General features: G+C 31.2%; 2 protein-coding genes across 2 annotated transcripts in view; both read right to left on the reverse strand.

Moving 5' to 3' along the window:
- The window catches only part of LOC125052325 (Kv channel-interacting protein 4-like), a gene marked incomplete at its 5' end in the record, with an annotated part of 101,107 nt that overhangs the window by 3,779 nt on the left and 81,540 nt on the right, over positions 1 to 15,788 (reverse strand). Inside the window, one exon of the mRNA XM_047653093.1 lies at positions 4,956 to 5,150. Coding sequence (XP_047509049.1) covers positions 4,956 to 5,150 — 195 coding nt within the window. The remainder of the gene's footprint in view (positions 1 to 4,955; positions 5,151 to 15,788) is intronic.
- Positions 540 to 2,346, reverse strand: LOC125052324 (small ubiquitin-related modifier 3). Its single transcript, XM_047653092.1, has 3 exons — positions 2,185 to 2,346; positions 1,923 to 2,039; positions 540 to 1,093 (listed from the first exon to the last, which is right to left on the reverse strand). Exons 1-3 carry the CDS (start codon positions 2,200 to 2,202, stop codon positions 956 to 958), a joined length of 273 nt encoding a protein of 90 aa, XP_047509048.1. The 5' UTR covers positions 2,203 to 2,346; the 3' UTR covers positions 540 to 955.

The raw sequence follows: 15,788 nt of genomic DNA on the forward strand, positions 1-15,788 counted from the left end.
TAACATTACTATACATTTTTATATTAATAACCACCATAATTACTTTTATTTTGGTGCATCTATCGTAAATGACGAGTCCACCACGAACTTCATATAATATGTTCATATTTATTTCGTAATCCTCCAGCTTACATAAATTATATATAAACAGTTACACTGAAAATATAGAAAATAATATAATGAAATAGTGTAAAATAATATAATAATGAAATAGAGATGTAATACATTTAACTATAAGGTTCAAAAATTTTCAAAAGGAAACAAAAAAAAATATTCAATTCATTTAAATAAGTGGTACCTAATTTGGCTGTGTTGTGTGATGGTGTTAAAAAGAGGGTAAGTATGTGAAGGTGAGTGTGGGGTATGCTCATGATGGAGGTGATTTTGCGCTATGGATATTCCTAATATTTTAATACTCCTTTTAACCATATTCCGCGATATATGCTTAACAATGCTAATCCATTCAGTTGCATAAGCATAAAACTAAACAAATACAGTATTTTAGGGTCACATAACAGTAAAAAGGAAAAATAAAGAAGTCTATTTTGAATTTATTTTATTTCAAAGGTAAGGTACATACATACATATTGTTTTTTTTTAACAGAGTTTTTTGATTCACATAAGAGATATATTACAATTTTAGGTCTCATAATGCTGGCATAGCTTACAATAGCTGTAATACATAACATACATTTTTAATAATTTTTTACACATTTTGGTAAACCAAATGATTGCTAGGTAACTTCACAAAAGATTGTGAATAGCTTCTTGTTTTTTAATTATTAAAGAATAAAAAATATGACATTTTGTAGTACTGTCAAAGATGGAATGAACAATAAAAAGCTTCAAGTCTCAATACTATTAAAAATATGTTATTAATATTAACTTAAATTAGGTTTTGAGAAGGGTAAACCCTCTATATCCCACTGAGCTGGACAGTTCCTTAAACAACAATTTACACTAATACTCCGCCCGTTTGCTGTTGGTAGACTTCTATTGTATCCCCTTCTTCCATTTCTAGTGATGTAGGTGTGTCATTTTCATTAATTGGTTGTCCATCAAATCGAAATCTGACAACCTGCATTGAGAGTCCCTAAAAAGAAAAGAAAGAGTATTAATTACTTATTAAATAAAATACATTTATCTACCACTAATCCATGAATCTTACATTTTCATACTGTTTAAAATATGTTATGTTATGGGCATTACTGTTTTAACTATGATTTTTGTCTCTTGCACGCATTAGTTAAACAACATGTAAAGTTTAACTACAACAACTACTTTACTCATAACATTACATTGCTGATTGCTGCATTCAATCAAATTCAAACATTGACATGTGCATAATATGAGTAAATATTAAAAAATTAAACATGTTATTGTATTTATACAATATTGCTTCACCTTCTTAACTTTGAATCGGCATACAATACAATATGAGCAGTTAGTAATCTAAATTTTAACTAACAAGCGGAGAACACAGGTGTTAAGAAAACCAACTGCTTTTCAAAACACATTCGTAATTTCAATTTATAACTGGTGGCAAAATTATTAACTTTTAAGAATTAAGGGTAAGCCATATATACTTTAGAAAATTTGTTGTGGTTATCAAGGCAAAATTAGTGGCATATTCTACTAAAGCTACATTAATGACATTACCGAATGATTTCAAAGGCAATGCCAAATGAAAGCTTGCTTAGGGATTTAATAGTAATCTTCCACAGAGAAGATAATGTGAACGCCCCGTTTATGTGTCATACATAGTATTCCCCTGTTTAACCTCAACCATTTTCATCATTTCTGCCGGTTGCCCCGAAAACAAATAAGTTGTATACGCGGATAAAATATTGTTATCAATAGATTAAAAGAGCACCGTGATAATTTAAATGTTTGATTTTCTCACTAAATAAAACAGTACTTACAGCACGGTCACAATACGCGTTCATGAGCTTTCTTAGTGGCGTGTGTTTTTTTATTTTGAATTGAACAATCGCATTATCTTGCCCCAAAACTTTAAGGTTGATGTGCTCGCTCTCACCCTGAAATTAAATGGGAAAATATGTAGTAATTACGTGCCGAAAATCTAGTAAAAATATTAGTTGACCACATTGCAACTGAACGCCATATCTGAACATGAACAAAGCTTCAGAGGGCCAAACTACGAATACTTAGGACACTTCTTACCTTTTTTTCATCTGCCATTTTTAAAAACTAAGTAAACCACTTGTATAAAAATCAGAAGTAATATTGAAGCACAATATTGAACAAAAACTAAATCAATATCACTACACTCGCGGCACGTTAGAGGAATGAAAAACGAAAATGGCGTCCACTGTTCACAGCGGCTTGAAAAGCAGGGCTACCAACATAAATGCGCGAAACCAACGGCGCAATTTGCCGCGCTACTGCGCTGTATACTTTTTTTAAGGTATTAAGATTAATAATATCCTAACATTTTTTATAATACGCATAATATTTTATTAACACTGCGTAATTTTGTTGTATTTTAACAACGCGATTAGATACTCATATTTTTTAAATTTTAATTTGTTTCAATTAATTTATTGAATAGTTTAAAATATTATATTTCTAGATGTTTTGATATATGAATTAATTTAACAAATTAAACTTTTAAGAGTATGAATTAATAAGAGATTATTGTTGAACTTCCGTATCCTAAAGAAGTTATGCCAACATAATATTTAAAAATTGACGCCTTTGGTAGTGATGTGCCATCACTCTTGCCACGTAGAGGTCAGTGTTGTGCTATTTATCGATTCTGTAGAGCTTGTCTGTGCTCTATCGATATAATATAATCGGTTTTTTATTTTCTGATATTCTTTTGCATGGACTAATAGTTCTAGACTCTAGGTAGGTAATAGGTAAAATTAAAATAGTTAATTTTTGTATTCTTCAACCTCTGGTACTCAATATGTAGTAATTAGACTGGGGAACATTATGAATTTGTGCGTAAATGATATTTTTTCTATAGATACCAAGAATCGAACTCACTACCAGTAGGCTAAACCTGCACACCGATAAAAAGGGTTTTTGATAATTATATATATTTTATACTATATCCAACTTAAATTAATTTATTATTTCGAGGTTTTCTTAGATAACGAATATAGGTAAACTTTCTAACTACCCTATTTTTTTCTCAAGATTCTTCTTATTAATAATAATTATTTTATAATTGCGCGAATGGCTTCATTCTTGTATGTCGTATTCTTTATGATTGTCCATAATATTGTTATATGTGTGCCCGTATGAGGCATAGGGTAGGAGACGCCTTTTTGCATCTGCTTTGATATTGTTATACTTTTTACAAAATGACATGGCGAATGAATAAGTTGTTTACAAATTTGATTCCAATTTCGAAATATTCCGCTGCTTATTTGATAAAAATTCTATTAATTTAATTTCTACTAACTAGATTAAAAAAAAATACAATATAATTGTAAAAATGTCAGTAAAATAAGGATTAAACCTGAAAAAATCATCTCAAATTGTATGTCAATGTGAGTCTTATGTTACAATATTGCTTACTGAAATATTGCTTTTATGAATGCATAATGTAGTATATTTGTTTTTTTTTTTACATTTTATCACCTATGCCACAATCAAGAGGCCGCATAATATTATGTGCCCTAACACTTATACTTCTCAAGGAGTCCCCAAGGATAATTGTGTGAATATTTTTGGCATAACTAAATAATAAATTATTGTTTTTAGAAATAAGGTCTTTGTTTTTTATATGTTATATTACCGAATTAATTAAATTTCTTTCTTTCCTAATCAAATAGTGTAGACATGCTGCGCCTTGTAAAAAGGTAAAAATATTTACAGCAGGAGCCTAATAATTTTTAACAGGCGCAATTTTTTAACAATTCACCAGATACGAGATAAAATCAGACAATTGTAGGTTATGTTTTTATCTACTATTTTAAATGTCTGTACAAATATGCCTTCATACAACATATTCAATACTTCAATTGAGTTCGATACTAGTTAATTTGAATAATGTAATTTTCAAAGCGCTCTTCGTTATCAATTCAAAGCTCACCCAAATCGGTTGATTAAATGATTATTACGCAAACAACTTTTCGCATTTATTAACGTAGAGTTCACTATGCGTACACAGTGTTAACTTAACCTCCAGCGGTTTTGTAAAGTGATGGGGTATGGCGTAAGGGGGTAGGTGATGCCTGGGGGGTTCAAAATCCAATACAGAATTAAAATGTACCTAAATAGGTTTGTCACCTTTAGGAATAAATAAAACAATTGGTATTTTTGTAATTCTTTATTTATTGCGATTCAAAACTAAAATATACCAATTACCAGGATATAAGTTGATTTTTGTTTTCCCAAGCGTAAGAAACAATAATTAAATGCAGTGACAGATTGGCCTGATGTGTGAACGTTTCTTACACTCAAAACTAGATGGCGCATTTAATAAAAAGATCAAAGTGTGAGCGGTCAAATATTGCTCCATCGATTTGGAGATAGATTTTGTGTACTTCCCAGGACACTGGACAATTTGTGTGCACACTTGAAGCTGTTTGAGGTTTTTTTATGTAACAAGGGACAAACGGTCGGAGGCTCACCTGATGTTAAGCGATACCACCGCCCAAAGACACTCACATTGCCTGAGGGATTACAAGAGCGTTGCCCGGCTTTTAAGAATTGGTACGCTCTTTGCTATTGGCAAAAACTGCCTAAAAACGCTGAGTTGTGGAACGACGGACGTCGAGATAATACGAGTGAAATTTAGTGTTCTGTGATGAAACATGGTGGTTTTTTGTGACATTTGTTGTCTGAAAGTACGATTTTGGTAAAGTCAAACTGGTAACCTTGAACCTAGATTTTTGAGAGGAATTTAAATGATCAGTATATTAATTCCTTCGGTGTCAAACCTATTATATAATTTATTCGTATGTTTTAGTAGAACTTACCTCCTTGTGGAAAGAACTGGGAATATATAAGTTTGAAGGTTTCTTCTCGGACGACACCGGTTGGGCATTCTGCTTTGAACCCTCGATAGAGTCTCTTCAGCTCTGGTTCTGTGAACCTTGTCAGCCGCCGCAAAGCTGCGATGGAGTCAGGCCGATACCGCGGGAGCTGCTCACCTAAGTCTTCAAATTCTGAATCTGAAATCAGAATTTATTTGATTGTAGGAACATGAGTTTAATAAGCATAATCGTGTTTTTAATCGTAAATAAAAGAGAGTCGCTCAACGACAAAGATGTTTAATCTATAAATGCAAACAGATTATCTATGTCTATTTTTAATTGCTTAACTATTGAAATTTAACTAACGATTGTTTTCATGGGAAAACTCACGTAGTCAGAGTGACAGTTTTAAAAACGATTGGCTTTATTATATGCTATTTATTGAAGACTTGAGAAAGGAAAGGTCTTTTTATCTCGTATCGTAACATATATAAGAGAAACTATTTTATTGGAAACATCTTTATGGGAGTCGTAAAAATCACGAGTGACGTCTTAAAAGCATTGAGATGAAAGCGTTCCTCTATGCTTAGATACGGTTGCTGTTTTATGGATGAAGGATGCTTTATATCTTAACAATAGAAATGAACAATGGGGTTGTAAGACACAATTTCTGTTTATTCGACGTATATTGCGATCAAATTGATGGTAATGACACAATTATGATAAAAGGCCTCTGAACTTCTATAATTTATGACTTGAGTACCTTAAGCTAAGTTTAATAGTTTTTGTTCCATGTGCCTCGTAAGGACTCGAGTTACCTGCATAATTCACCAATGTTCCGGGTTTTATCCAACTATGACATCAATTATGAGGATATTAATATTTTCCACCTCACCAAAGAAGATGTGAGAAAGTATTTGAAAGGCGGGAAGACTCTGATTTTGTTTAAGCAGTATTTTGAAATATTAAGTATTATGTATATGTCCAGGATATGCCTGTTCAACCGCCGCTTGAACGAACCCATATCATACTGCGGAGGGAAGATGGAATGGGGCAAGGAGTGGAACTCCTTTGCTATTTATACGGGACGTCGAACCAAATCTTGCATTGCGGCACCAGTGGGGAAGTTTAATTTTATTATGTATCTATAAATTTAGTTTTACTTTCACTATTTCCTAATTGCCCAAAAATCGTTACACCCTGCCAAGTGGAAAACTTAAACTTGGAGAGAGGCTACATATGGACAAATTGGCAGTAATACGATAGCAGGCAATATAAAATATTAACAAAAGAAAGCAGAACAAGCTTCTGAACTATATATTATATTTAACTAAGAAGTATTCAAGCAAACTTTTATTCACTGACAGTATGCGCAAATTACCGGCTACTATGTGCGTTTTCCAATTACAGAGCATTTTGCGACTCAGTGCCGCACAATGCCGCATAATGCTGAAGCTTAATTGGAACGTGAATTAGTTTTCAAATGCATCAGCAGAGTGCGCTAAGTCAGTGTTGTAAAAAAAATGTTGAATTTGTATGAATTGAGTTAGCAACCTCATTAATGTATAAATAATGTGGTAAACAATAATAATTCGTTGAAAACTTTTTACGCTTATTTTAATCATCAAATTATTTAATTAACATTTTTTTTATTGAAATAATAGAAAACCTTTAAAGAATATAAGGTTTTAACAAGCTAAATTAAAACAGTAAAATATTTAGTTTCATGTAAGAAGTTTACATCATTTACGTTTTCAGTAATATTTTTCAATGATTTCTAAAAAATTATATACTTTTTCAAAACCATTTCAATTTTTTCTAAAGTATAATCCTGTAAAATAAATTTGTTTACAGATCCGAATTTTAAAATAAAATTGTATTCATATTTTAAATGTGGAATATAAAAAAAGTAACTATGTATCATCCATACTAATATTTTTGTTTTAGCAGTTTGAAATAACTTTAATTATTTTCAAAATCTACGACGAAACGAAAGCCTTACAAATTTTTCAACAATAAATAATATTTACTAACGAAAATTTCGATAAATGCCAACTTAAAGAAAAATACTGGTCAATTTTCTGTCACTGTGTTGGTATTGTTTGCGAGAAGCTCGCGAGAGCATTCGTTTTGAGAGTGCTCAATTGTGCGAAGCGTTGCTGTAGTTGGAACACTCGACGTTGAGCATTATGCCGCAAAATGCGCTCTAGTGCTGTAATTGGAAAACGCACTATAACTTCGGTATAACTTGCGAACTTCGTATTGTTGTTAGGCATAGAGCAGGATATCTATTCTCCTTTTTTGTTTCGATATTTTGTATAGAACATAATAGAACCGTGTAACATACATACTTAAAATATGATTTCGTTTTGTTCAATCATTAAAATATTATAAGGTATAATTTTGTATACACATGCAAACTAATAAGAAGTTTGCGACTATGGTAGGTCCCCTAATCAGATTATAGTAGATTATAGCATATATACATATAGTGAATAGATACCATAATTTTTTTAAATAAATTTATTGTCTCTGCACAAAGACATAATTTAACATTACGATCTAGACTAACGTAAGACTAATAAGTAATTTAAAACTAACTTTATTTACTAAACAGGATATTTAACATAAGAAAGTGTCCAATAACACTACTTACAGTCTATTAATGGGAAGACACATTACTCTTGTGGACTATATTTTATCCACTTACCACGGTTTAGCACTTAAGACTAACGTGAACTCATGCTAATTCACTACATCAAATGGTTTTTTCTTTTCAGTATTTTCACTAGGTCCGTGGTGTCAAGAAGTTGAATAGCCTCAGTATCCACGTGTAAGTGGAGCCTTTGTTCGTGGGCTATATTATATATTATTAAATATATTATTATTTATATTATTATATATATTATTAAAAAAAATAAAAAAAAAATAAGTTAAAATTAATCAATTTTTATCAATATCATAAATTTCAGTAGGTTTTAATAATTTTAAATAGCAAACTAACAATACTTTTGTAATTAACGCGCTATAATTATCGTTGGTTAACCACAGATCCGCTTGTCAGCATACTGCATTATTATTTATAATAGATTTGTGAACTAGTAAATCAATAACACACAAAAGAGGAAAATAGAGAGTATTATACTCGTAATATTACAATTCCAAGATTTTTTCTTCATCTTTCGATACGCGGAAGTGTTACAGTATGGTATATCGATAAAAACCTATTTGGTAATGTTGTCTATACATAAACAGATAACACTGGCTGGTTTTGAAAAAAAAAAACTTTTAAATTACAATAAATCGAAAACAATAATTAGTCAATTAGGAAAGCAAAAACCTATGTTTTGGTGACAGCTGTTGTAAAACTATTTATGTCTTTATTCAGTCGAGCTTTGTAAACAAATTACTGGCTATTTTTAACTCAAAATATCGAAACAAATTAACGCATATTACGGTGCGCCATTCTACTATAGGCCGTAAAACGTACGATAATGCGTATTTTTATTATTAGAGAAGTGTAAGTAACACTTCATATCTACTGTCTTTAGCAAATGTATAATAATTCAAAACTACATAAAAAAAGTTTCATATAGCCGAAACCAGTAGCCGGCTGGGAAGCGGGGAAATCCGGGAACTAAAATTTTTTATCACAAAAAATTTATGGCTTAAAAGTAAAGCTCATGTAAGAATGGGTATGTTTCTTTAGATATAATCTCTAATTTGAAACTTATATTTAATGGAAACCTTCAAATTAGAATTTCCTTCTTAGAAGTATTCGTGTAAAAAAAATCTATCGAACAACGTACCCCAATAAATACGGAAAATTGCTTCATAAATTAAATCAAACCCATTAAAATAAAATAACTAAATGCTCGAAGGAGCTTAGTACCTATTATTTTGCCAAAATGTGTCGACTCCTTTGAAAAGTTACGGTTTTCACGACGAATTCGTTTTAATTGGTATTTCAACTAATTGCTGGCAGCCGATTCGTTCCCTTTCCCCAACAGTGAGGGCTGATAACGAGAAATTTATTGCATTCCCAATGTAAAGGCCCACCTGTTTAATGAAGGCCGTACGAAGGAATGTGGGGTTTTACCAAATTTTTCTTTATTTTGGCATTCCACGTATCTTTGCTCCTTTTGTCTATCCAATTTGCTAGTTTTGCTCAGGTGTAACGAATAGTTTTATATGGACCGAGTTTTGAATATTTATTACAAAAGCGTTGTTTATGGTCATGGCATGGCAAGAAAAAATTTACATATTAGTATAGTAATTTGGTCTATTAGACGAATAGAAGATTATGATTATACATTTCAAAGAGTACACATAAATCAAAACAATGAGAGATTTGAAACTTCTATATAAACGTATAATTTGTATAAAAACAAATATTTATTATTCAAATCACGTCACAATTCGCAAGGGGTGACGGGCTGTCTCATTTGAATGTTTGCTTTGGACAGTAGATTTATTCTTTCATAATGTAAATTGAATCAAAACAACACTTTGTTGGGCCAAAATATTTTAAAGAACAACTATTGTTTTAAAGAGTACAGTTTACAGTAAGAGAAAATGTATTGACTAAGATCTTCCAATCAGTGCGGTAATTTAGCAGAGTGGTAATTTGTCATGATCTTGACCCTTTTGACAGCTCCGTGCCAATCATCACGGATCTGCCTTTTTAGTGCGTTTATAGTGAGACATAACATACAAACACAAAATATACGATACAATTACAAATTGGAGTTAATGCATTTATTTATTTATTAAAGATCACCACATATATACGTATCTACATATATATATCTACAGTATACGTTACAAGCTATCTTTTTTTTAATATACAAAATATAAAAACATTGCACTTCCAGTTTTAGATTCTGCTTATTACTGCTTATATTTTTTGCCTATTGTTAAACAAAAAATAATAGAAAAACAGTGGATTAGGTATCAGATAGGCCCTTAATATTGCTTTTTTTTAAATTGATCAGCCCAAATTTATTTCATATAAAATTTATTGTTGGAATTACACATATAGCACACACTAAGATAATAATGATTAATGTTGCACGCTGAGATTTTCCCGGAATTTCGCTCATATTCCGGCTTAGTTGGTAAAATTATGCAAGTTGGCCATTCGCAGTATTCTCACCTACATTTCATAGTGCTGTTGGCACTTATCACAAATACCATATCTGATATTTCGTTTCGTTTATTTATTAACATTTAATGTTATTTCGCCTTCATTATGTAGAATGTAATGCACTGAAAAGTCGACGTATCGGTTAGAGCTTTTTAAGACACGACATTCAGGTATGAAAACAATGAAGAAGTGTAATTTTATTTTATGTAGAATATAAAGTCATAGATATAAAAAAAATATACTTCAATATATTATACTTGATTTAGCGTGAAATCAAGTTTAGAACTGTGTTATTTTATTCACGTGTTGTTACATACGTTTGGCCTTCATAATATCATAACAAATGTCCGTAACTCAATTACATATTCACACTGTTTCAGAAATTTTCGGGCGCGACACTTTCTGGAGTGCGGTGAACGTGCGTAGCCTCGGATATCTACCATGAATACTAAATACCACCGATACTTCGATCAGATTCACCTAACTGATTCAGTTCTTATACTTCGGTTTAACGTCTGGATGCTACGTGGGTAACATTCAGAATAAGATCACACTAAAGATCCACGTGTATTCTAGTCGGGGTTGGTTAATGCAAATTAGTGTTCTGGTTCAGAGATCATTTGGCATAATAAATGTAGTTTACTGAAAAAAAATGTAAAAATAATATTTATATAAAACACAGTTTATAACTCAGCTGTTATGAAGGGTTTGTAGGCTTAAATCCTAACTTAGCAAATAATTTTTCTTATTTATAAAACAATTTTAATGTGTCTTGCTCCTAGCATGGGAGAGTATTTAGACCATAGGTTTTGACAACAATTATAAATAAAATAACCGTTATTATTATGATAATTAATTTGACATCGGTATTCCTATTATATGGCTGATTGTGCGGTTTTATATAATTAATCAATCTGAATGTATCTTTGCAAATAAACGATTTATTATTTAGAACTTTACGTAAAAAATACGAACATTTTAGCCTAGGTAATATTTGAAATATAGTGGCGCAAGGTGGCTATTTTCATAATCAGACAATGTGACACGCATATTTTGGCCTGGACAGCCTAAACTCTGAGCACGTTTGTCGCATTGCGTCTTTAACTGAATAAAGGTATGAAATATTTGTATGAAAATAAATCCAACACCCAGCAGGTGTTCGCGATCAAGAACTTAGTAGGCTTTGAGTTGCCAGTTTTTCTTTACTTTTAATTTATTATGGAACAGGGGTGCTTACCGAATTAGCTTTTTAAGTAGACAAGTCTTTTTCGAAAAATTAAAATATATTTAAATTATGAAGATCAACAATGAATAACTGCTAATATAAATATAGTTTGAAGGAATAATTTGTATACTTTTTTTTTTAATTTTCAATTTCCCGTAACTATCATAGGTATTATGACACCGCATAGTATACGAGTACATTAATTCTCATACTTAAGTTTACCTTTTTTAAAGAGAAATTTAAAAAAAAAATCTATTAGTTGTGGTTTTCTTTTAAAGAGTTTTTACATACAATTGCAAACTAGTGTCGTTTTTGTACTGCGTTAAGTTTTATTAGATGATAAAGTTTTTCGCTGACATAATAATATATTAAAACGAAAACATGTTTGAAGACGAGCCAATTAAAAGAAGCTGCATAACTTAGAATCCTCGGTTTAAGTTATTTTTAACTTACAAACACATACAATTTTAAGCATTAAATAACTTTGTGTTAATAATGTCATGATGAATTGATTTATAAACGCTGCAAATGGAGTGCAGACATTAATTAGCAATGATAATATCAATATTTCGATGAATCGTCGACAGCACAAAAGCCACAATATTTTAATCTATGTATAAGCTGCTGATTAGTATTTTGTGTGGAACGAAACGCTGTACTGTATTAATTTTTCGTAAATTTAAATATGGGAACGTATTTGAGAATATATCAATTGTATCTTTTGTGTTGATTATCCGAAGTATGGGTTCAGTAAAAGCCTAATTTTCACAATAATTTAAAATTATTATTCTGATTTTTAAAACAGGCGTAGAAATATATCTCATTGTTCTATTCAGACTAGAGGACAACAACAAAAACAATAAAATTATTATACAATTCAGGAACATAAAATAATAAACTATCTTTTATTTCGCAAGAATTACAAATTGAACTTTTTGAAATAATTAAAATCTAGATAAGAGAAAAGGAATGTATTCTTTTCTTCTAGTTTCGAAACTAACTATATATTCCTAAATGTCTTCACTATTATTTTCTTTCGTAAATGGAAGCAAGGGTACAGTAGTCGCTATTCTAACACTCACTAATTGTGTCTAGGTCGTAAATATCCCTATTTATTGATTCACGCCATACTGGGACCGATAACATGACGTCACACCACATTGGCACTGACGACAGGAAATTGCTTTTTGCTGGTAGTGCGGAAGTATTCGCAGTGGACCGTATTATATGAAATACAGATAATATCGATACTAAACGTGTTATATTCTTAATAGCGATTTTGGTTGTATATTGGTGGTATATGTTGAAATTATGTTATCTTCTATATTGACGATTTTTTTAAATATTTAAAGTGAAACTTTTTTAGGCGCATTAGGGTAATTTTTAAAAATACGTCACGAAGACGTGCAGCGTTTTTGTCAAAGAAAAGGGAGAGAGCGATTGAGACAGAGTGAGAAAGGCGAATAGAAACATTATAGAAATTATATTTTTTAAATTAAACTTTTGTAAAGAGAATTTATGAAATATTAATATTTTATATTTTATGCAAAATAATTAATTTATTGAAATCTCAAATGACGAACTGTACATTAAAATGCCACGTGTTTTTATTATCGAAGAAACATTAAATTTATTATTGTATTAATTTTCGACACCTTTAATATTTTAATGACACTTAAATTACTATCATATCTTCCTTTTTGCCTCCCCCTAAGTCTCGGAAATCAAAAGTTTTAGATTTGTATAAATATGAACAAGAGTTAAAAATTAGTTTGTCAAAGAAGTTTCACTGACATGCGTGTAGGCCAGGATTATTACGTTTAGAGATACTTATTTAGTTCTAAATCGTCACGAACAGGTATGAGGCACATCTCCGATGATATTTCGAATATTCACAGATAAGTCTGGAACGTCGTCTTGCGAGTCCCACCCGACGCTTTTGTTTCAGTGTTTTAGAATCTAACTGGACCAATTTCGGGCAAGTGTTTGGAGAGAGTTAGTTTTAAATCGATTTGTTGCTCCAAGTTGCAGGTTCCATTGCACAGCCATTACTGTCCGTCTTCTTGTAAACTGATCTCAAGAGTAAACCAGAACAGGTATTCAGAAAACGCTATGTTCCGTTAAGTTCTGCGTCTTGGGCTAAGTCTCTAGATGTCATAGATGAGATTGAAAACTGACATTAAAACCCCCGAAGGAGGATGGTAATAATTCGACTATTAGTTTGATGTAAATAAACAAATAAGAACAAGCTTTTCGCTATGTTATATTTATATCAGGTAACTATGCAAAATAGACAACTTTACACAGAGCTTTAACCTACATAATATAATTAGGAAATAAATCTCCTCAAAAAAGGAAATATAAATTAATTGAAAGGTAAAATAAAACTGGTATACGTTACTTGTTTGTCCAAAGCCTCGAAAAAGTTTCAATCTATTTTATCAATAGTACTAAATCCTAGAAAACCAGTGTGAAATAGTGGCAAATCTGGTTGGTATTGCTTCTAGCGTTTACGTCAACACTTTGCCTTATCCGATTACTCCGAGGCTTGACAAAATCGAAGTTGGGCAGTATCGAAACGTATGTTGACCAATTCACTAGCTTCAAGTAAGATTGAGATTGTAAAAGTTCACATGACTAATAATAATTTGATCCAGCGTAAGTTATGTTACCTAACGTTAGTTAGTAAGTTACATATATATTAGTAAATAATAAAAAGTGTAAACGAAATCTTATACTTGTAGCAAATAAATTGTAAAACGACAGTTTTGGTATAAGTGAGTCCTTTAGTTTTTCATAAACTCATAAATTGTAAAACAACATTCTTGTTTCCGAAAATGTATAATAATAGGTCGACTACACTTATATTCTCTATAGGTAGTAGCTGTGTCACTTAGATTTTACCCCTAATTTTCTGTAATAGACCTTATAGGCCCCGTTTTAAACGATTAAACACTGTTATCAGTAAGCCTTAAAAGTATTTTATTTATTTGAACATCCTTCCATCAACCGCTACTGAAACTTACTCGTGACAAACATTTTTTTAAACTCATTCATGACTACATTTTTTGTATTACACTGGCGTGATATAATGTAAATACATTACACCACTTTCCATAAAATTTTGTAACACTGTTGAAGCGAAATTGTTTAATACTATATAAGATTGACGTTCTCGGGACAAACATGTTGTTCGTAGAAGGATATTTCGTAGCAATCTCGTAGCGTTTTACGTAGCATATACTCGTAGAAGGAATTTTAATTATGAAGTACGGTTGGACCCACACAAATATTATATTACAATTTTTTTGACAATTTTTTAAGAATTACTAGAGTACTATACTTATTCTTTAAGGTGCTCGTCGATATGCAACACCTATTGTAATTGTTTGTTCTTATGTTTTCAAATGTACTAATTATTTAATTGTCAACCTGTTAGTATTTCAACTGTTTCTATGTATCTCGATTTGTTTGACAAATATATGTATACGTTTGGTTGATGTTGTGAACAATAGGCAGCAAAACGTTTCACCGTAATTAGGACTGTATCCATATTTAAGATAACGAACTACTAATCAATGTAATTAATAATAATTATTAATATCTAATTAAGGCGAGAAATATGCTTAATATAGTTAATAATCCATTTTGTTCTACGTAAATATCTTTTTTGCCACAAATAAAGCTTATCTAAATAAATAAATGCATAAGGTGTTTGCCTATGAAGACAGATAACAGTTTGATATTATATTTTAGACGGTAATGTGCATAATTTTTACCAAAATCGTCCTGTATCTAAGACCCTTATTAAACTTTCAAGGGATGCCCATCAGTCTTAGTGGGTTTTCCATAAAATCAGGTTTCAAGCTCACGTAATCCGCTGTAAGAGGATATTTAATATAATTTTATCCTGGGTCACTACTAATAATAATAATTAAATGAAACATTTATTGTCTAACCAAATACAGTCAAAATCTATTATAATGACATCGAAGGGACTACTCATATTTGGACGTAAAAACTGATAGTCGTAACAGCCGATGACTCTACGTATAGATACATAATTTTCACGTGATAACACTCATTTGAACTATTTTTATTTACTTATAGCGCACCTACCCTCGTTGTTTCTAGTCGTCTCATTCACGACCTGGTCTTCTCCATCCTTATGGCAGATCACCCATCTCTTTATTTGACGCCCTCTTTTCCTTTTCCCATCTCGTAAGTTTTTGATTGATTTTGCTAGGCTAGGATTGGCATCCATACATGAGACTCGTACTGTATTACCGTAAGCTTTTTATAAGGTCAATCTTCTGCAGACAGTCCAAAATGGCTCTGACAGCAGTTACCCGCCAATGACAAAGATATTTCTAAGCTTCAACAGAACTAATCTCAAAACAATGATATGCACAATTACGGCCACTGTCCCCTTAATAAACACATTTTTGTCCTAGGTGCTACAGAC

The sequence above is a fragment of the Pieris napi genome, chromosome 9 (genome assembly GCF_905475465.1).
Source record: "Pieris napi chromosome 9, ilPieNapi1.2, whole genome shotgun sequence".
NCBI lineage: Eukaryota > Metazoa > Arthropoda > Insecta > Lepidoptera > Pieridae > Pieris > Pieris napi.

Excerpts from the sequence above, each read along its gene's own strand:
- LOC125052324 (XM_047653092.1), bottom strand. Across the intron at positions 1,094-1,922 it reads ACGCGTATTGTGACCGTGCT|GGACTCTCAATGCAGGTTGT; the intron begins GTAAGTACTGTT and ends TTTTCTTTTTAG.